This window comes from Phoenix dactylifera, unplaced genomic scaffold (assembly GCF_009389715.1).
Source record: "Phoenix dactylifera cultivar Barhee BC4 unplaced genomic scaffold, palm_55x_up_171113_PBpolish2nd_filt_p 002480F, whole genome shotgun sequence".
Lineage (NCBI taxonomy): Eukaryota > Viridiplantae > Streptophyta > Magnoliopsida > Arecales > Arecaceae > Phoenix > Phoenix dactylifera.
The window spans coordinates 1-23,192 of record NW_024069684.1 but is presented as its reverse complement, the minus strand read 5'-3'; the positions used below and the strand labels follow the sequence as shown (position 1 = coordinate 23,192).

The window sequence follows — 23,192 nt, the reverse complement described above, 5'->3', positions numbered from 1 at the left end:
ATTTTCTAATTTTATTGGATGTAATGGTGCTTTAGTATAAAAAAAAAAAAAATCCATGCTTTTCGTGCCATTTTCTCTCGTCGCAATTGAGCGCTCCGCTGGTCCACGACCATCCGTAACGGCATTACCCAAGGGCGGTTGACTGATTCCTGAGTCCCCAACCCGATCCTAATAAAAAATTTAAAAAATTACTACAAAATTCAAATTCTTGTGATGTAATTAATTTAAGAAATTAGATACCACAGCAGATTGACTACTACCAATTTTTGTCCGTTATATTCAAGCATCCACTCCATCACAAAGACTTTTTTTAAATTTTTTAATGTTTTAAGCATTCTAATAATTTGTTTTTTTATTAAGTATCAAAGGAATTTAATTCGACCTAAACAAGTTATTTAAAGATCTGCTCAGTTCACAGAAAGTGGGCAGCTTCACAATTCTGCTGATGGGCATGTTTGGGGAGGAGAGCTAGAAAAGCTGTTAGATAATTTTTTTTTTGGTTAAAAAAAAAGAAGAGGATGAGAAGCACCTCATCCACGTAGCAATACTTTCTTTCTGCTGAAGAATATTCGATATAGACAAATAAATTTTACTCATACCGACAAATCAGATAGTGACTCTACCGAAAAAACTAAACAGAGAGTATCCGATCCTCATATTTAATAAAACCCATGTATTTCGAACTTAGACTACTTTCCGTTAGATACTTTTAATGGAGTTGAATTCGATTTGATTTTAAAGTTGATAGATAAGTGTGATATGATATATTAGATTGAAGGCGATGTTCTTTGTCACTGTGTTGTCTACTCTTTATTTTATTTTATTTTATTTTATTTTTACACAGATGGCTACGTGCATGCAGGACTGGTGTGAGTAACAATGTACCAAAAAAAAATCTATCTCAAATAAATAATAATTTATTTAAATTCAAGATTCATACCGTAAAGTATATAAAAATTGAATCCATATATTTTGATGATCTTTAATTTATAAATAAAAAAATAAATTAGTTAAAATGATACTTTCAATCAACATGTCATAATAACTAGAATAAATTTTTATTTAGATATTTTATTATATATTTTAACCTATTAGTACAATAGAAACAATTCATTCTGGTACCGTAGATCGCACACTATCAACAAAAAAAAAGAAAAAAAGATTTAAATACTCTCTCGAGCATAGCCTATAGTATTTTTTATTTAAATAATGTTATTTTCATCTCTATCTTAGGTTAAAATATTCGTGACCGCATGAATTTTGATCTTTGAGCTGAAAAGTCATCAAAAAGTTCCGATACTTTTTCACGACAAATGAATTTTCTTATTTGTATCTGCATGCACAGTTAAATCTCGCCGGCAATCGCTTCTAGCTCGATTTTTTCCCCCAAAAAACCAATTTTTTTTTTTTAATTTGTGCCATCGAAGTCGAAACCGTTGCTGGATCCTTGCCGGGAACAGGGCTTCCTCTTCCCCCATTCCATCTATCGATCCTCTCTTATCCCAAACTCCAAGAAAGATATCATCATTAGGGCCCCTATTATTCCCAAACCCTAATCCTAGAGCACGAGGCTCGCCGGCGGCTGTCGGCGGTAACGGCAAGGCTCCGTCGCCGGCGACTCTAATGGGGGAGGCCGCTCGCCGTATTAAATTGGTCCCCTGCCGCGGTATTTAATGCCACGAACCTGCCGTCTGTTTTGGTAGCGCTGGGGAGCAGAGACGGAGAGTGAAAGAGGGAAAGAGAGAGAGAGAGAGAGAGAGAGATAGCAACTTAATAAAAAGTTAGAACCGTGTATTAAATGCCTTCTCTCATTGGACTTTATTGTTGTGGCAGTGCCCACCGTCTCGCCTCACTTCCTTCAAAGATTCATATCTTCTCATATTAAATTAATCCCACCCCTTCACCACCAGCTCCTCTCAAACCTTCTCTCTCTTCTATTCCACCTCTTAAAAGTTAAAACCCTAGCTATTAAAAAAAAAAATTGAGAAAGATAGCGGCCTTTTTTGCCTTCGGCTTTAAGGGATCCAAGGTCTCGATTTCTGGGCTTATCTTTTTTTTAAGCAATGGTTTGTATATAATATGTTATGTATTAGCATGTGAGAATACTTTTTTTTATTGTTTTGTTGGAATTCTTTTAGCTGATAGCTTCTTCTACTGCTGCTGCTTCTGCTGCTTCTGATCTTGTCTTCAAATGGAGGCAAATGAGTTTTTTTTGGCTTTGGGGAGATGGAGAGTTTCGTGGGGGTAAGTCCTTTGATACGATCTGGTGATGTTTTGGTTTTTCTTCAGCTTTTGTCTCTTTCTGTTTTTTTTTTTCCTCTAAAAAAATTACCTTTTAAGGGATTTGAGGTGGTGGGATATGGGTTGAGATCTTAGTGGCTTTTGGGACTTTGGGTTACAAAGTGTCTTTGTTTCTTTGAGGTAGGAGGAGGGAGCACCCGATTGGATTCTATCCTTGTTGTAAAGAATCTAACCGAATCAAAAGTCCCCAGGGAGGAAAAGAAAAAGAAAAGAAAAGAAAAAGGGAATAGTCTCTGAGCTTTTTAGTTCTTTAGCTTTTTTTTTTTTTTTTAAGATCTCTATTGTGACTGAGAAATTCAAATTTCAACGAGCCACAAAATCCTGGGTTGGTATCGAGCTGTATTCGGAAAATTTTGTTGCTGAAGAGGAGGCAGGTTCTTGTAGGTCCAGTTTTTGATCTTAGATGTCTAAACATATCTTCTATGATGTCTGATTGTTTTGGTTCTGAGACCTTCATTCAACCATAGTAGATTGTTTTGGAACAGAGTGCCTTACAGTTGGTGACTGACACCCTGTTTTTGCAAGCTGGAATGCTTCTAGTTGCAGGTACATGGTTCATATGGGTTGTTGGCCTTTCATCAAATTGGTTTTGTTATCTGTGTCATGTCCCTTTCTGATTTTTACTACAGTACTGCTCTGATTCATTGCAACTTTTTTGGCTGCAAGTTGGTGCATTTAGTTCAGCTGTCCTTGTATACTGTGCACAAAACATGATATCCTTTGAAATGCGCTCCCATTGCACATATGGTTTATTGTGGCTCCAGAAAGATAGGGTACTGCTCTGTTGATGTCCTCTGTGGTACAACAAGTGTTCCAAAATATTTGGCATGGGAAGATGGTTCTTAGGTTTCTTATTATCTTCTTCTTAAGCTTCCTATATGCTGTCATGGACTTCTTCCACTGCTTATTAATATCTTATTTATCAGTTATTGAGAAATATGCCGTTTGCTATCTAGTTCCACTGTGAAGGGTGCTAACTTTGCTTTTGCTTGAATTCAGCTACTGGTTATTTCTTCCCTATCTGGCATTATCTTGCGCCCAGCTGCTAGCGACAGTTTTGCCTTTTTAGCTATTTTCCTCCATTTTTAAGCTTAGCTTCCTACGCCATTTAATAGTCATTTTGTCTCAAGTGCAAGAGTTATCTAGTTATAACAAGAATAAAATAATATTGCAGCTGTAAAATGAGATTATTAATACAATAAACATTATAAATTTTATATCATGCATTTCATCACTTTAGGTTCTTCTGAGTGCCTTCCATTATCTTGAACAAAATCACCTTGTGCTGGCAATGTGAACTTATGTATTAGATAACTGCCATCAAATGCATTCAGTTAAATTCATTCTATATTTTTGACTTGTTGACATTGATAATTTATTGGCAGGAAGCATGATTGAGTTTCAAGTTGCCTGAGTAGGGTGTTATAAACACTGGCTATGCATTGATCAAACTAAAAGCATGAAATAGTTACTGTGCTAAACTGCTAATTATGTTTCCTTCTGCTGCACATGTTTAGATTTTTATTTTGTGCTGACTGTGTGAATTATGTTAGAATAATTAATAACATAGATATTTGGATGCAGATTTTAAAAATTGGATCTTTCATTATTTATTTCATTGCTTAGTCTACAGAACAGAATTGTCATTGTCTTAGTTATAACTTAGCTACCCTCTTTCTCTTTCAGATTCAGCCTGCTTGCTTTGTCTATGGAATGGAATTCTCATTTTAGTTAATTCGCATCTGATTTTGTTTGTCGGTGCATGCATGAGTGTCTGTGTGCAGTGCACATGGATGAGGTTAGTTTACATGCAGTGCTATAATTTAGTAAATTTAGTTAAACATTTATTTCCAAAATAGATGTTAGAATGCAGTATGAATCAAATGTTAGATTTGAAAATTATTTTTTTAAAGATTTCTTAAAATGATTAATCTGATATGAAAGTACCAGTATATAACTAGAAATCTTTTTCTTTTCTGTTGGAAATAACTAAAAACTCTACTATGTCTGATTGTCTGTAGTTATATATACACCATGGGTACATTTATACTCCGATACTCAATATTATCGATATTCTGCTTCTGGTTCCAAGTTTGCAATTAAGTCTCTCACTCTCGTGTTTCATGTGTTTCTCAAACATGCGCTTTTTTTTTCTATCATGTTTTTAGAGAGACCGATTCTTGTGCAATTAAAATATTATTAGTGACTTCAAATCAATAATTTATCATTTGCAGAAATATGTTGTGATCTGTTTTAGGCAATTGGTTTCTGCATTTTTCAGCATTGAAATGAATATATTTTCTTTTCTGTTATGTTCAGTGGTTTTAAACTGTGGAGCTCTACTTTAGGAAATGTTCTATTCATTGGAGTTATAACATACATAATCTCATGCTTCTTAGTGAAATTTTGGAACTTTTTTACTCTTTATCTGCAGAATCTCAAAGATGTGCATATTTTAGTACATTTCATCTGTTCAGTTAATTGCAAAATCATGTATATTTTGGGCCGTTTGGCTGGTTTAGTTTTTCATTTCTTTTGGCCAAAGGTGATAACAAGTTTAGCAAAGCGGATGTTTATTATTAAAAAGGGAGTGCCTGTTTAAAGAAGCAAAACATGAGTGAATGGGGGATGATGGGAGAGGCTGGTGGCTAAGTGTAGGGCCTAGCCATAAGCATTTCATGGAAGGCTTCACACCAGCCTTCTGTGGCTAGAGAGAAGCCTTCCATATTATAGTACTATATTTCTGCGTGTGTGATGCAGTTGTAAGGGCCTTTTTATCTTTTTTATGATGACAAGGTCGGGGCTTGCATGATTTTTTTTTTTTTTGAATGAGAGGAGCCCGTAGAAATGGAGGGTAAACAAAGGGAGAGGGGCAGATGAGTATTTAATATTTAAGAACTATGAAGCCTTGAGGCTTGACACCATGAGGCATGCCTGAAGCTGGGCTCAAGGCTTTCTTGTTATATATTAGTAGATTAGATCACCATCTAACTAAAAACCTTTTCTACTACGTATGTAACAATAAATTCACCCCTACATTTGGGGCACTTGTATTGCTTCCCCTTCATATAAAAGGTGAACTAAGTGAGATGTATCTATCAAACATAAGACTTTCTATAGAGGTCAGGAGAGTGGAGGTAGTGATCATCCATGTTAAGGAGTTGCTATTGTTTTTGTAAAGGACCCAAACCACCAAGATTTTTGAAAGCCAAGGTATAATTCATCTTGGTAACAAGACATCAATTTGCTCTGCTGATATGGAAAGTGGAAGAATTTGAAAACAGCCAAGAGTTTTCAAGATATCATTGATATCTTTGGGTCGAGGGCCTATATGGTAAATCCGAGATTAGCAACTATCTTAAACATTGATTTAAATTTTGTTTATTAAAGGAAGTTATTAAGCATATCAACGGATATATTAGGATTTACTGGTTTTTCTTCCCCATGATAATAGGGGTTGAATTTTTGCATACATCGTATGGGGGTTTTGGGGTGCTTGATATAAGTATAATAGAGATCTCGGCCGAGATGAAAAACCATGGTCTCCACACATGGCTCAAGGTATGTGAGCTGATAAAGCCTGTGTTGGCCTCACATAGCCAGATACAGAGGCATTTGCATTATATAATATTGCATTCTTTGGCCATTACAAGTATCAATTAAGTAGGGCTGCCTTCAAATTTACCCACTAATATTGGATTTTCAATACTTTATAGTTTTTAAAGATAACTGCATATACAAGCACTTCTTGGGCACATACTCATTTGAAGTCTTCAAATTGCCTCATTATTGCTGTCATTTATGAAATCTGTGGAGGATAAGAAAGTTCTTTGTAAGTTGGATCATGGTAATTTTGCTGGACATTAGCATTTATGATGTTTGATCTTAATTTATATTTTTCTAATATGGGAAGTATCCACTTTTGCAACATGTTTAGAAGTCTAGATTGCTCTACTCTTAGTTTGTTCATACATCATCTGCAATTTGTTTGATTCTAACTCAATTTTATATAGTATGTCATTTGCTTATTATTTATTTAATTTTTGGGTTGCTAAGTCAGGTAAGGATAATCTGTGGTTAGTTGATGCATAAGATCTGCTAGGACAATGATTATAATCAGATGAGTCAGGATTTATCTTTGTACATTTTTTATGACTTATGAGCATGGGGGCCAATTTTAGACAGTTTTTATTAGATTATGTGATTGTTTTAGTGTACATAATTTTGTAACTACCTGCTCAACATGGGTAAAACTTAATTAGCTAGTCTTGTTTTTGAGGATTTTGTGCAGCTAATTCAGGGAGAGGAAATGCAAGCGCAAGTGAAGTTGATAGCTAGAATTAACTAATATATTGACAAGAAGAATCGAATCAGAAACAAAATCTTATGTATTCTTTGAGAGATGTTTGCACTTAGTGAACCAATATCCACTTTCTCAATGAGTGCCTTTGTTGTATAAGAAACATTTTGGGAGTTGCATACTAGAAAGTTATAGTAGTAACCTTTTCTATATATGTGACAGCTTAGAAGCCTTTTTTTTTAATGCAAGTTTGGCAACAAATATGTTCAATATTATTTATGATAAAGAGTGGATTAGGGCTTAGAGGGTGAGCCTTGGCGCAACAGTAAGGTATTGTAAACAGGACTATATTTTTATTTTTCATGTAATTTGAACATTCATCAAGGTTTAGTCAATGCCAAGGATTTTAAAGAGTAGCATGAGGATGAAGTATCCTAAAATCATTGAGATCTGCACAGCATCAAGATAGCAATTGGTACTGGTTTAGTAATAACCGGATATGCTATAGTTTTTAAGATTGGAGGTTTATGGGTTGTGATGTAACTTGGTTCTATTTGGTAGTTATGTTCTAAATTATTTTTTCAAGTGAGAAGGAACATGGAATTTCGAAGTTGAGTTATTTTAAGAGGATTTTTTGGTTGCAGAATGAATTTTTTGTAGAGGAAATACTAACATAGAGCAATTTAATATCATGAAAATTAAAAAGAGTACAACTCTGATACTATTAACTCTTTTTCAACTACTCTGTGCAAGTATAGGAATAAAAATTTAACTTTTGTCATGAAAAAATAGGAAAAACATTTAATAGGGATTGTTTGTTTTGCAAAAAACTATAGAACAATACTAAAGATAGTAACATAATTCTGTGAAACCTAGAATTGTAGTTTCTACTCTCTCTCTCTCTTTTGGGGGGGAGGAGGGGATCCAGGCAAAGCCTTAACATCGGCTATTAGATAATTAAGCAATGATTGTTACAGTAAAAATCATAAGTCGAGGCTAGAAGTCCCTGATGTTTTGTACTAGTTATTTATCTAGTGTTTCAGGTACAATTTAGGTTATCTCAAGAGTCAAAGTACTGGCTTGTGCCAAACTATACTTGGCATACCTTACCATACTGGTAGAGAACTGGTACTTTTACACCCCTCGGTACCGTATCGCACCAACATATGGTAGTTGTGTCACCTTTGTAGTGCCACCATCAACAATAGTACCTTGTCTTGATATTGTATGGTACATGTACCAGTAACAATACTTCAACACTTGCATTTTCTTGTGTTGAGTTGGCTTAAATTAGTTCAGATGTTTCTAGGACAGTCCTCTTGGAAGATTTTGATGAGTTAGTAAGAGCTTCATTTTTCCTTGTAAAGTGTTCTAAGAAGAGGGTTCAGGTTGAGTTATTTCAATACTTGAAATGATTTTATTTTAGGTGCATCCCCCTCTTATATTACTCCTTTTCAATTTCTAAATATCTTGTGTGTGTCATAGTTTTGTTCTTATCCCAATCCTTGTATTAAATTTAACCAATTAGCCTGGCAAGGACATAAACTTTCTCCATTTATTTGACAAATTTTGTAACTATTCCCTTTTACGGTTCTGCTCCTAACACTCTTTTCTTTAGCTTATGGGCCTTAGAGATGAATGCAATTCCCAAAAAAAAAAAAAATGAAAATGGTGAATTTTCTTTTTCAATTTCAAATTTTCATTCATGAATTTTCATTTGGAAATGAGATGATAGGTGGATTTTCTTGTTGATCAATATTAGATGGTTGTTCAACATAGTGTAATGTGGACCATTCTTGTCTCTCTCTGGTTCATTTCAAAGGTGTTGCGGTATAGAGTCATTGTATATCTGAGTCTTTTGTTTTAATGGTCTAGATTACAGAAACCTCATTTTCTTTCCATTTCTATTGTATCAATTGCAAAATGTTAGTTAAAAATTAGATAAACTATTAGATTGCTCAATAGATATATTGGATGATTTTGTTATTGGCTTTCACCTAGACCCGTTCCAAGTTCCGGTTGCAATTTGATGATACAAGCCAGATGATACAAGCCAGATCGTTGTCTACTATCATAATGAGAGAAGATTTTGTAACCAATCTTTTTTTGTGACCCACATACCGCTATGTAGCTGGACTTGTTTATGACTAAATCTCCCTGCTTAGAGTTCCAATACAACCAGAAATGAGAAATATTTTAAAAAATATTTGAAGTTTCAAAAAATACAAGCCAGATCGTTGTCTACTATCATAATGAGAGAAGGTTTTGTAACCAATCTTTTATTTGTGACCCACGTACCTCTATGTAGCTGGACTTGTTTATGATTAAATCTCCCTGCTTAGAGTTCCAATACAACCAGAAATGAGAAATATTTTAAAAAATATTTGAAGTTTCAAAAAATCTCAAAGGCCCCAAGGGTCCTGTCATGGAAAGTAGAAGGTACCTGGGATCCATGTATCTCTAATATGATCTTTCAAATCCCAAACTTATCTCCCAAATTCCAAGCCCGTTGACTTTTCTATTCTATTAATCTGCCTCTCTTTTCCCCTCACATTGTTCACTCTTCTCAAGCAACATGCTATGATAAACACTAGCAGGATATAGCATAGGTATCCCGATAACTGCTATTCTATATTTCATGGTATGCTTCTCTTGCCCGGACTTAATTGAATTCAGCACCAATTTATTGAAGGCTGAAGTCAGGCTGTCTTCACAAGTCTCATTCTGATGGGAATGATTGATTTCCTTTCATTTACACACCAGTATCAATAAAACATTTCAATCATGTTCAGGAGGAACAGCAAATACAACTAAAGATTTTCATCAAAGATTGTTTTTCTAAGATTTCATTGATCTACATATTACCTGAAATTCATTCTTCTCAATATTTAATATCATGTTGCAAGAAGTTGATTATCACACACAAATTTGCACCTTTCTTGATATTGCATCTAAGCTTTGCAATGTCCTTGAGCATTATGATCTATGCTTGTTTGCAGATGGTGAACCACTACATAGTTCTAAATATAATTTTGCCTCCCAATCATTAGACATATCGACAATCATGTGATGGTTAGCATGGTGGATGTAGAGAACAAGGTGGTATGGGAAGGAGAAGATGATCTTATGTCATCTATACAGAAAAAGGCTCGTGAATACTCAGATCCATCAAAGCAAATTTTTGTGGGCACTGAAGAGTCCTTTAGTGGACAGATGAATGATGGTAAATGTATGGAATATCCATTTAACATTCCTGCTGATGAAATTAAATTGGGTGAAAATGAGACAGTTTTTTGCACTGAGAAAACTGTTACTGAAATTGAACTGCCAGAGATGATAGGCTGTTATAAAGATGGTGCCTTTAACAATATAAAGGACATATGTGTTGATGAAGGGATATGTTCCCTTGAAAAGATTTTGGTGGAAAATGATGAGTCAAGCCAGCTGTTTCCTTCTAGTTTTAATTATCCCGTGGCAAGTGGAAATAGTGCTCTGAGCAAAGAAATGGCAGATGCTGCTGCAACCACTGCAGATGATTTCAAGTCTACATCACGTGAGCATGTTACTTCTGTTGACAAGGATGGAGAGGAGCAACATGCTTCTGGGAGTTTATCCAAAGTTGGAGCTAAGTTTGATACAGCTAATCCATTCTTAAGTGATATATCTGATGAGAATATCAGTCTAAAACAATACCTCCCTCTGCATGAGTTTGAAATAGACCCTAAGCAAGTGGAGCCAACCAATATTGACTGCAGCGATGATCATAAACATTCTTCTGAGAGTTTATCTGAAGTTGGAGATGAGTTTCGTTCAACTAATCCATTCTTATGTGATATACCTGATGAGACAATCAGTTTTAAGCACTTCCTCTCTCTGCAAGAGATTGAAACGGATCCCCAGCAAGTGGAGCCTACCAATTTTGACTGCAACACTGAGCAACTGGCTGATCGTCAAAAATTTAATCAGGTACTCGATGTGCAGCAGCACTTTCAATTATTTCTTCTGATATGTAAATATAAAACTTGGTCTTTCGTCCCTGAATTGTCAGTTACTGAAGTAGATTCTATGATAAATTTTAAATGATCTCCATGACATGCCACTATCATATTAGATAATTTGAGATAATATGAAATTTCCATGATATATTATTCATTTAAAACTGCTAATTTATATTGAATTTTCATGGAGTGGTTACCGACCATGTGAGATAGCAACTTTGTGACCAGAATAAGGGTCTTTAAACACCTGATATAATCTTGTTACCTTTTGAGATTAGAGGTTCAAGAGGAAATAAACATGTCTCCATTTCCTGCATTTAACTCAAAGTGTCTCCTGTTTATTGTTAATCAGGAATTGAAGAAGAAAATGTTAAGTCAACATTCCTACAGGTTAGCAGAATAGTTAAATCTTCTCATGCTTTTCAGTTGCTGTCCTGGGTTTCTCAAATAATAAATGTTTAGTTATCCATGTAGACCATAGAAATGTGCTTCTAGTGACAGGAACATGATCGGTCAATTTGGAATATTTCATGACAGGAACATGAAATGTTTGTCTTTGGTTTATCACAGGGTGCACTGGAAGAGGAGTGCTTTATAACCACAGCTGTGCCATCTGATGCCAGACAATCCAACAACAGCTGTGGGTCCAAGGAAAATGTTACTATTTGTTTATCACAGGGCACAGTGGAAGAGGGGTGCTTGATATCCACATCTGCTTTATCTGATGTCAGAGAGTCTGGGAAGAGCACTGGGGTCAAGGAAAGTCCTGCTAAAAGTTTGTCAGAGGATACATTGCAAGAGGGCTGCTTCACATCGGCTTCATCTGATGTCGCTGAGTCTGAGGAAAGCAGGGAAACCAAGGAAAATCCCAGTAACAATTTATCACCGGGTCTGTTAAAAGATGTTTGCTCTCCGGATACAGCTGTGCCATCTGATGCCAAAGAGGCCAACCAAAGCAGTGGGACCATGGGAAATCCTGCTAATGCTGAGTTGGAAAGTGGAGTCTCCGGAGCAGCATCCATAAGTGGCCAGGAGGAGAGCAGCCAGAAAATAGACCGGCAGAAAGATGGACAGGCTAAAAGTGATCCGGTAACTGGTGAGGCATTTTCTGATAATGCTACTGCCTCAGCTCGAAGTTTGTTTGTTCATAATAATCATGGAGACTTAAACTTCTCCGAGCCTGTTTGCTTGTCAGGCCCAATTGCATCATCAGGGCATATACCATATTCAGGTAGCATTTCTCTTCGGTCTGATAGTAGCACAACCAGCACACGTTCCTTTGCATTTCCCATGTAAGTACATCATTCCTTCTGAGCAATTCCAATTTTGCATTCCAACTACCACATACATGCAATTCTTAAATTGCAACTATTTATGTTATCCAATTATAAATGCTTGTGTTTGACCCAGACTGGCCTGTATGTTCGCACATTAAGTTTTAACCTGTATCATTCCTGTCATACCGACAATCTCTTATTATATGTGCACTTCTGGTGAAATTTTTTATATGCTGAAAACAATGGGGAACTGTTAGATGTTAATGACTGGGTGTTTGCAAGAGAGATAGGTGGATGGCTTATCAAATGCATTTTCCTGCTGACTAATTTAGCTGTGAGAGATCCTGACTAGAAAGGATTGCATTTGTTTCCTGGTTGCATGCTAGCAAGATTACAGGAAAGAAATGGGAACAAGGAAAACAATAACCTGGGTGACAAAGGTAATTGTTACATATATAGTGTATGTAGCAGTCCATTAATGGTAGGAAATAACCAAATGTGAACTATTTATTTGGGAATTCATTCATCTTATTAGCATGTATATAGTTACTCGTTTTCTTTATATTCCTATCCTTTTCCATTATTCATTTTCTTATGTTTATATACTTTGCAAGTTCACTAACACAAAGTCACTGGGAGATCAGTGGACACTTTGTCTCTATAGCATTTAAGACGTTATTTAGTAATTGCATAAGTAAAGGAGAAAGTGAGAATTTCTCCAGGTGTTTTTATCCGAATTCAGGATGAAGGTTTAATTAAAGGTTGATGATACCAATGAATACTTGGATTCACGCGGTGTATCAGAGACATTCTATATCAGAGGATTTGACCTTGGATAGGAAAACATGACATAATAGGATGTAAGCAACCCCAAATTTATGGCTTAATACTTTACATGTGTACCCCCTACACTGGGTTTAGTTCTAATATGCTTGTTTTGCTACATGGCAGCACCAAGCTTTTTTAATTTGGGAATTTGCTTTATCCTTCTCTTAAGATACTTTTAACCATAATTTGCGTTTTTAGTTCTGCTAACAATTTGAGCATCATCTTGAATACATCAAAGTGTTTTTATCTTACCATCATACACATACAAGCTATGACACCCTAGCATGTTGTTCCAGTTTGCAATTGCTGGGTCATGTCTCTCTACATCTGTTTCATCGGTGAATCCATCAGAATATCTGTCGGGAAACACTCGGTGAAAAGATTTTGAAATTCGCTATTTTGGAATTTCATTTAGCTTCCAATTTTGTCTGAACTACATGGGAGGCCATGAAGGTCTTGGCTTATTATACTGCGGCAACTGGTTTTAATAACTTCCAACTGAATATAGGCTGGTTGAGACCTCTCCCTTCATGTTATTCTTCTCAGTTATTTATTAGAAAAATTCAGATATGCAAACGTATGCTGTGGGTAGGTATCTTCGCTGATCTGCTTTAGAATATTGCTGTACTTGGTTTGCAATGTAGACAGACAGGTTAGATAAACAAGATAATATTTGTTCTGGGATGTGTGAACTAAGCAACACTCTAGTGGTCATACCCCTGCTTTCCTTAAGAGAGATGTTTTGGATTTTCCGGTTGGTATATCCCAAGTACATGGACCTGGGTAATTTACTTTAGGTGGGTCTTCCATTCCATTCTATTTTCTTCTAGTGCATGGACATCGTTTTTTACAAGTAAAGAGTTTGGAGATGGAATTTCAAACAGTTTTGTGCAAGGAAAAAGGGAGTGGGGTCTTTTGTGTCATGATAACCTTCACAGTGAAAATTCTTATCTCTGCACATTAAAATCGGCAAATTCATATAATGTGTATCTTACCATGCACATCCTAACTGTCTTAAACTGGTTCATCTTCCCTTGATCTACTTTTTGTTGCCTGTTTTACAGCCCCAGTAATTAATGTCATGGATTTTGTTAATGCACAGACTACAGTCAGAGTGGAACAGCAGCCCGGTCAAAATGGCAAAAGCAGATCATAGTCATTTGAGGAAGCACCGAGGTTGGAGGGTGGGACTTCTTTGCTGTAGATTCTAGATCCACATCATTCCCTTATTCAGTTTATTCCATTATACATCATTGTGATTTTGCATCATGATGTTAGATCCCTTGAGGTTCTTTTTCCCCTTTTCCTTTTTCTATCCTGCTTCTTTATTTGTTCTATAGCGGTTTCAGAGTGTTGTGGCATGGGATAATGGTTTGTATCATGTAATCAGAGATGTGGGTAATATCTTGTTTTTACTATAAGATCTTTGAGTAGTTCTGCATGTACATCTCTTCGTAAAGAAATGATTCTGTTGTTTGATAGAAGAGAATTATTTCTTTCTTGGCCTTTTCCTTTGTCAAGGTTTGGTCGTCTTAAGTCTAGTCGGATGGGATCCACTGGAATGGTCGTAATACATAATACGTATGTTTCTGTCTTGGTAGGAGCTGTAAATTATAAAGCTGTGGGTAGTATCTTCTATCTTGCTACTACATAATCACTTGTACATCCTCAAAAGTTACAGCAGTCATTTAACAGAGTTGTTCTGCTGTAATTCCTTTTCTTTTCCCCAGGCCAAATTTTCTCACTCCAGATGTTCAGTCTCTAATGCTACCCAGAAGTCTAATTCAAGAATAATCTTCAAATGGTGCTTCCAATGTCCCCAGCAGTAAAAAATTCTTTTTCTCAGGCTATGCATCATTCTGCATTCAGGTGCATCCAGCTCCCCTCTTTGATCATAAAAAGAAAAAAGAGGTGATGGAGGTGACGTCTATTTCATGGAATGCCTAGGAATTGGGATATCATTCCAGCTCTACAGAAAATATTTGTTTGAGAAGTTGCGGGCTCGTTTGGTTTGCGGGAATTATTTTTCTTTCTAAAAATATAATTTCTGGAAAGAAGATTTCTAAAAAGAAAATGTCTGAAAATGTACTTTTGGCATGTTTGGTTAAACATGAGAAAGTGAGAGATTTTCAGAGTGCTTGTGTTTGGTTGACCATCTACTTTTCTGAAAAAGTTGTGTGTAATTTTTATTATACCCTTAATAAAAATTAGGCCTTTAATGCCTCTTTAATGCTGAAGGGCCTTTTTGGAAAAAAAATAAAGATGGAGTGATTCTCGTCTCATGGGAAAGTAATTTTTCCATGTTTTTCATGGGAAAGACTTTTTCATGAAATATGTGAATCATATTCCTATGAGAATACAACTTTCTCATCTCTCTCCTTTGAAAACTCAAACCAAACAAGAGACATCTCATTACTTTTCCGTTGACTACATTTTTTTTCTGCGAACCAAATGAGTCCTGCATGATTAAGTATTGATATGCTTCTAAACTAGTTATAGCTCACCAAAAGGTCCAACTAATTGAAATACGCTACAATGCCAACATGTGGTAGATCGGGAGTGGCCATTGGGTGCACCCAATATCATACTGTCGAGTTTGCATATCAGGAGCTCCCATAGTTGGCTGTATCCTAATTGAGAGTTCTAGTGATCATCGAATTCTCACTGATGTGACAAACAAGACGTTATCTGTGTGCGAAGTATTTACACCTGATGTCCGAGTCGTACCTAAGTCGGTCACTTCTGGTTGACCTATATGTTCTAATTTTCTGGTGATATATAAATTCCTCCAGATATACACAAAAAGAAGGGACAGAGTGACAGAGGAGGTAAGCAAGAAAAACGCCCTAACAAACTAAAAGGCAATCTTCTCCTGTTCTTTGATTACCATGCTGACTTAAACATCAGATGGTCTCCCATCAAATATGTGCCGGCTAGAGGATTTCTTTTCTTCTATGCTGTTTTAGGTTGAAGTGCCGTCATTCAACGAGAATCTCGGTTGCAGTGACTAAGCGTCGCTTGCCTTCTCCAATTCCGACCAGAGCATCCGACCATCGAGCTCTCTAATGTCACACTTCTTGCCGCAGTGCCTAGGGCCACTCCAGTTCTCAGCGGCAATGGATATAACTATAATTTTAAACTTTTATATTTTTAACCTTTTAAATGTAGGAAATTAGAAATTGTTGATCCCTAATGTTTTAAAGATTGTTCAGAGCGACTTGAGAAGCTGGATGATATAATGTTGAAAGTTGTGATCTTGATGATTAGTATGCTTGTATTCATAGCTTTTACAGGCCTCTTGGTAAGGTCTTTTTGTCATACCTATGCATGGCTGTTGGGAGGGGTTTGCCATCCATGGATTTTTATGCGGATACATTTTTGCTCTTTTATTTACTTTTTCAAATAACACGGCAAAAGGACATTTGCTAGGACCTCTTGGTTAAGAACTCATATTTCCTTACCTTTGAATTTGAGAATAGAATTGGGATGAAACATTGAATTCACTAAGAAATTCAGGATCCTTTAGTGTTTCATGCCAACCGCATTCTCAAAAACATGATTATTGGCACAAATTACACATGTTACAAAGGTAGGCATGCCATAATTTGACGGTCCAACAAAAGTAAATAAAGTTTGGATCCTCTACAGTTCACTTCTGTCTGGTTCCTTTTGTTAAACAAATAATAATCTATTCATGCGGATAATCTTGTTCGTCAGTAGCTATTTATTAGTTGGAATCATTTAACAGACGATGGTGATTGGACGTAAATGCGCAGTGCTCGAACAAGTTTGCTTGAGCTTGGCTCATTTGATAACTGAAGAGAAGCTTGAGCTTCCTCGGCTAAGTTTAACTCCAGGTCTAGTTACTCATGGACCACTTGTTTAAAGGATTCAGTGAGAGCTTGAGGTATGGCAGGCTTTCTTAGACATAAACTTCAGTTAGTGCTCATGACTAAATCTCAATGATATTATTATTTAATAAATAATTATTAAAATAAATTTTAAATATAATAACTTAAATTAAATAATATATATAATTTTCTTTCTTTTTTTGATTTTCGAGCTTACCCACATCAAGCATAAGCAAGCCAAACAAAACTCAAGCTCAAATTGCTTAATAATGAAGTAAATTTCTCTTAAATTGAATTCCGAGCTGAATATAAGCTGCTCACAAACAGCCTGAACACCCGACAAACCTAACAATGAGTGATTTAATTCAAAGAGCTTCAGAGAAACACAAATTAAGAAGAATCCTTAGTCAAAAATGATGTACTAGAAGACTAACATAGCTGCTGACTGGATAGCCTTCTACGCAGCATATCACTCTGGAAGTCTTTTTTGAGAGAACGAGGAGGATGTTTCTAACTCTCTTATGTACGTATGGTACAAGGAGTGCGGTGCACCAAAAAAAAACAAAAAAGGGTAAAAAATATAGCATTCTCTCGTCTGGGTAAGCATGTTTCCGAGAAAACTTTTGGACATTCAAATGGTATTTGTAGTAGCAAATTAAGTGGAGCAATACTTGTAGATGATCACAGCCATCCAATATTCTCCTCCTCCTGCATCACACGTACAGGTGCCAGTATTTTTATGCACGCGCCCCTGGGGCCGAGAGCACAGCGTACAGCGGAGGCTGGGGTCCACCAACTGGTCTTCCAGAAGCATCCACCCTGTGGCCGGCCTCAGCGGCGAGTACAGCAAGCGTACGGCCTCCCAAGACCAGCTGTCCTTCCAACCAGAACCCACCACGTGGCCGAAGCCAGCCTCGCCGGACGACACCGACTCCCGGTCCCGACCACCACCACGTGAGCGTACGACGCCACGCGTCATCGGTAGTTCCCCCTCCGTACCCTACGGGGCCCACCGCCGACGTGGCGGCGGTCGTCCTCCCTTCCCTTGATTAAGAAAACAAATCCTAGATCTGCTGACGCTAATTATCATAATTAACACAGCCTTTGGCACCCCACACAGCTTATATTCACCATATAACCATTAATTAAGAAAAAGACTAAGAGCGAAAAAGATGACAACTCCTTGCAATTTGTTCTATACTTTTACAATTTGGAAAACAAAGCCAAGTCAGTCGTAATCGACAAAAAGATAACAAAACCAAAACACATCCAAAAGAAAAACCCAATTTAAAAAGCAAAGAAAAAAAAAAAGATATACATGGAAATCATTCTTTTCTTTAATAATATAGTTTAGGGGAGGTTAATGAGGGATTAATTACGGAAGATAGAGGGAGGGATCCGCGTCCCCCCCAGTGGTCTTGGTTCCAGTACGCACCCGGATCGACGGCGCTGGTGAGATCAAAAAGGGAAGGGTCCACCGTTGCCGGCCAGTCCCAGGCCGGTGAGCCCCCCGCCGCCGCTGCCGCCGCCAGATCGCCCCTGAAAGAGTGGAAGATCCACGGGGGCCGAATGATCCATGAGTCCCGGCATCCCTGATCTCCTCTGCCAACGTCGCCGCCGCCTTGGGCGGCGATTGTTGAGGTCCGACACCGATCGGCGGCGGATCGGAGAAGTTGAACCCTAAGGCCGCGGGTGAAGTGGTGGCGGTGGCCATCAGGCCGGTGAAGGTGCTGCCCGCAGCCGCCTGCGAGAAGATCTCGGGCGCCTGGTGGCCCAGGGTGTCCAGCGCCCACCGTTTGCGGAGGTGGATCGAAGGGGGGGTTGGGGTGGGAGGGCTGGGAGGAGGCGAAGAGGGTGGAGTCGGGGAAGGAGGCGGAGACGGTGACGGAGACGGAGGCGGAGGTGGACGCTTCTGTGGTGGCGGCGGTGAAGGCTGGAGCTGTCGCTGCTGGATCGGGAGTTGGAAGGCCGGCGGCGGTCTTTGTCGCCGGCGGTTGAGGAGGATTTGGTGATCTTGGAGGAGGAGGAGGAGGAGGAGGAGCGCTTGGTTTTGCGGCATCCCCCACCGACGGGGACGTTGCGGAGGACGCCGCCCTTGGTCCAATAGCGGCGGCAGGCCTTGCAGAAATGGCGGGGCTGGGAGAGATTGTAGTTGTTATAGTAGCAGAACTTGGTATTGGTGGAGTCCACAACGGGGGCACTTGACCGGCGGTTGCTGCTTGTCCCGCCGCCGGGTACCCCCTTAGCCGCCGCATGTCCGCCCCGCCTCCCCCTCCCCCTCCCCCTCCGCCGCCCGCCGCCGCCGCCGCCGCCAAAGATGCGGCCGGAGACGCCGGGTATCGACTGGAAATCCTGCATTAGGCTTCTGGCGGCGGAGTTGTTTGGATTCCCGCGAGGAACCAGAAGGAGAGTAGCCTACCGGTTAGAGAACTGCTTCTAGAAAATTCTCGACCTCCTTCTTATGGCGAAGGTTTGCACATTTATCTCCGCCCGCCGGGTAGGAAACTGCTTCCCCTCTCCCTCCTCTCTCTCTCTCTCTCGCTCTCGCCTCTCTCCTTAGGAGCAATTGCTTCGCCTACATAACCCATTGCAAATATCTTCTGTTCGCCCCCGTATAAAATTACTAATTCACCCCGGACTTTTGACATAAATTGACCAGAAATAACACTATTTTTTTTTTCACCGACTTTCCATACCGCATGCATACTAGTATAGCATATTAGTATAGCCAATAAAAACAGAAAAAATATATTGACTAAGAGAGTAAGAGAAAACTCCCAGAGTGATGCATTGTGAAAGAAAATTGCCACGGTTCAGAGCTAACCAAAATTGTACACATCACACTTTAATAGGTGAGCATAAAGTTAACATTTTTTTAATTATCCTAATATCGCTGGAATTTAAGTCTAGAAATGTGGAAGAGTTGTCTAGCATGTTGTTTATAACAAGAATGCAAATAATATTTTACAATCCTTTCTCCTGCCTCTAATTATTTCAAATTTATTTAAAGGAATATTTTAACTAAGCTACAGATTAAGTATTATTTTGATAGGTATGTGTTATGAAGAGAGAAAAGGTGATAACACTATTTTTCCAAATTTACAATATTGTTATGAATTCATACTCTAATTTGTTATAAAAGCATGACATTTGACATCGAATAGTGCTTCAACAAAGTTTAATTTGGCTACCGTTGTCATCTGGTTCCTGGGGTCCGGGGTATCCTCGTAATTTTATTTGTGGCTGGAGGGCAGCTGTCCAGTACCCGTGGGAGTGGGTCGGGAGTATGGGAGGGGCCGTACGTCCGTGGCCTGGAGGGGCGGTTGATCCGAAAGCGACACGTGGGCTATCCATGGCGGTGCCTCGCCACCACTCAATCCTGCTGTCGGCCATCAGGCTCGTGTGTGGTCCTCCGCGGCCACGTTGCGCCCTCCCATTGGCCCCCCCTCCCAATCATTGATCGCAGCCTTTCTCGCGCGGACCCCACCTACGGTGCCACCATGGCGCGGCACTCGCTGCTGCCCCACCGGCCGACGCTGTGCCGCAACTCCTATCCCTTCTAGGTCCATCGATCGGACGTCCCGATTTAGCTCGCATCGCCAGGGGATCATCTCAACCATCGAAGGGAGGTTGATCCGCGGCTCCATCCTCATCCTCTCGTACGGGGCGGGAAGCTTGTAGCTTCAAGCCATGGCACGTTATTGTGGAGCCTGGCTAGCTTCGCTATCACGAGGAGATTGCGTTGCAATGTGGCACCATGTTAGGACCTAGGATTGTGCACCATTTTTGAGATGGGTGGCTAGGACCTATACTTTTAGGTCAATGTACTTAATTTCTGCAAAGAAAAACGTGCCATAGTACATGAAAAGAAAGAAGTTTTAGTGCATAATGCAATAATTGAAATAAAAAAAATTTGAGATGCGTCTATGATTGGCACTGACTAGATAGTCTATATTAGCTCTGCACAAAAAAGGTTAGAGCTCAAGGACTCCACTAGAAAGAACAACTTTCTTTGGTTAGAAAATGTGTAATTCTGCATTAGAGGCTAATGGTATGGGTCTTTTCAAGTTAGCCAAGAAAATGGATTAGTGGAGTGAGAGGGTGATAAATTTTTTAATTAAAAAAAAGGGCCCATTTATGCATGAGTAGTGAGAATAGTACGAGAGTGTGTAATAAATATTCTGTTACAAAATAAATTAATTAAGTTTATTGACATTGAATTATGATGTCCGTGTATGAAATTTCTATCCACTCATATTTTCTCTACTATCTCAAAATTATTAATAATTTATTGTCATTTTAATATTAAAATGTACCGACATCAAGTTATTGCCATCCACTTTTTATAGGCATCATGGTTCATGAAGTCAAAGCAAAATGATAGAGAGCTAAGTGAATTTTCTTCACTTCCAATCCTCTTTACTTGTTTTAGGTGTGCATCGCAATTTGTTGGTCCATGTAATATTTGTCTGCCATTACCCATTTTTTCAAACATGTATGATGTTTCTAGGACAACAAAGGTTTCATGATACATGGATGAATTATTTGTCGCACTCCATTGAAGTCTAATTGTGTCGTAAGAAGTGCTAGGTTAGGATGTAAGCAACTCCAAAGAGTCGATGGTTTTAACTAGAAAAAAAGCATTACTCATTGAACATCGAATCTAATCAGTCTATTAACAGTATGACGACAATACGAGCTATTGAACACTCATCATCTTGGAACTGACTAGGGTGACAATTGAATCTCTATCACCCCTGAAAGCAACTCTTGGGACTACTATTCGCTTCTTCTTGTTTGCAATGAGAGCATACTTGCACATGGTTTCCTAGGCCCTCATATCAATTTATTGAAGGTAATATAGTTTAACCATGAGTCGGACAGGTTGACTAGTATCTAACCATTCAAACTTTATAACTGAAAGCCTAATATGATACCGATTCAACCTTGTAAACCTATTGTACGGAAAACCAGCCTAAACCCCATGCCAATTCCAACTTGATAAATTTTCCAGAAATCTAAATCTTGTGCTTCCTTACTTACGTTGCATACGTGTCGGTTTGCAGTTGTTTACAATTGGATATTATCAAATGCACATCTAAAGAATGCAATGGGATTTTAATAAATTTTGCATCTCATCTCACATGTGATAATTCAAGGAATCATGATTCTTAGGGGCCATTGCATTTTAGAAGAGATCATTGAATTCCACTTTCTCATCTAGGTGGGAGAAACATCAAAGCATCACTTCGTTTTGCCTCTAGTGAGATGTTGGGAGAAATTTAAAAGCAATCAAAACAATCTAGGATCGTGGCAATAAAAATAAAATGCGACAAAGATTAACAATCATCATAGGACTCATTGAAGAGGTTAAAAAAAAAAAGTTAAAATTAGAAATTATACGATCACCCGCCCAGATGATAAAGATTGAAACAACACTATATCTTAAATATTGTTGGAGTCGTCACAACTCCAACAAGCTTATCATTTAATTATTAATTTTTTGTTTTGATATGCCGCCCAAAGTTAGCTTAGATTAAGCTTTAGATTCAACATACAAAAGTTATCTTTTAGAACATTTTGGTTTTTCATTAGCTTTTGAGTTGGTCTGAAATAGCAACAAAATTTTTTTGTCTTCTAGATTGGGGAGAAAGCTGTTGAAGAATTTTGATGGCGCAAGTTATCTTTATAAAAAGTATGGGAGGCGTCCTTCTTAGAAGCATGAGAAGAGAAGGAAGAGAATTCATTTTGAGAAGAAAAAAAATGTTTTAAGAAGATTTGAGTCATCTTTATGCGAGAAGCAATTTTTTTTTTTTTTTGGTACATCGGCTATTCACACTGCTCTTACATAAGCACAACCAGCTACATCACTAGCAATAAGGCTACACCAAGCAAAGAGAACAGAAGACTGTTGGGTTTAGAGAAATTCTTCCAAATGATGAGCAGCGAATGAGGTGACCCAATCAGCAGCTTGATTCGCCTTCCGAAGGGCATGCCCAACCTGGACCGCACGACACTTCCGCATCATCCGATGTGTGTCACCTAAAATCAGGTGCTCTGCCTTCTCCAGCCTCATCTCACGTAGGCGCTCAACCAACAAGACTGAGTCTCCTTCCAGAATGATGTAGCCAGCCTTCAGAACATGTCTCACATAGCCAAACCCCTTCTATGCAGCCTTGAACTCCGTCCTAAATGCTGAGACCTCGAAGGAACGACGTTCCCCACCGCAATCAGCCTGGAACCATGGTCTCTGATCACACAACAACATACCATGCTATATATATATATATATATATATATATATATATATATATATATATATATATATATATATATATATATATATATATATATATATATGCGGAATTATAGCCTTTGTTTCATAAGTAGCCTCCTTAATGCTTCAAAGTGTTTGTTGGGGCATTAATGCATGGTATATACATTTGATGCATGATATTATTCTACCGCAATAAAGCCACGAGACCAAGTGCACGAAGGACGGTTCTTTTTCGCGTCTTAAAAGGAAGAGGACGCAAGCGCTGATGCCGTTCGACGGGCATTGGGATGAGAGGAGAGCACATGGGACGGTGGAGTTTGGTGGGGGGGAAGGGATGGAGCGTGGAGGAAATGGCCGAGC

The 23,192-nt window shown here is 38.4% G+C and overlaps 1 protein-coding gene across 9 annotated transcripts; it reads left to right on the top strand.

Moving 5' to 3' along the window:
• Positions 1-1,493: 1,493 nt before the first annotated feature.
• On the top strand, positions 1,494-14,190 carry LOC120109604. Of its 9 annotated transcripts, none has more exons than XM_039123375.1 (6): positions 1,494-2,029; positions 2,139-2,244; positions 3,988-4,099; positions 9,601-10,567; positions 11,170-11,891; positions 13,807-14,190. In XM_039123375.1, the coding sequence occupies exons 4-6, from the start codon at positions 9,671-9,673 to the stop codon at positions 13,913-13,915; spliced, it is 1,728 nt and encodes a 575-aa protein (XP_038979303.1). In that variant the 5' UTR covers positions 1,494-2,029; positions 2,139-2,244; positions 3,988-4,099; positions 9,601-9,670; the 3' UTR covers positions 13,916-14,190. The 9 variants fall into 9 exon arrangements, with proteins under 9 accessions (XP_038979303.1, XP_038979304.1, XP_038979306.1 ...); XM_039123371.1 differs by lacking the exon at positions 3,988-4,099 and adding an exon at positions 3,687-3,769 and having other exon boundaries at positions 1,495-2,029; XM_039123380.1 differs by lacking the exons at positions 1,494-2,029; positions 3,988-4,099 and adding an exon at positions 3,687-3,769 and having other exon boundaries at positions 2,062-2,244; positions 11,170-11,695; positions 11,795-11,891.
• Positions 14,191-23,192: the final 9,002 nt, after the last annotated feature.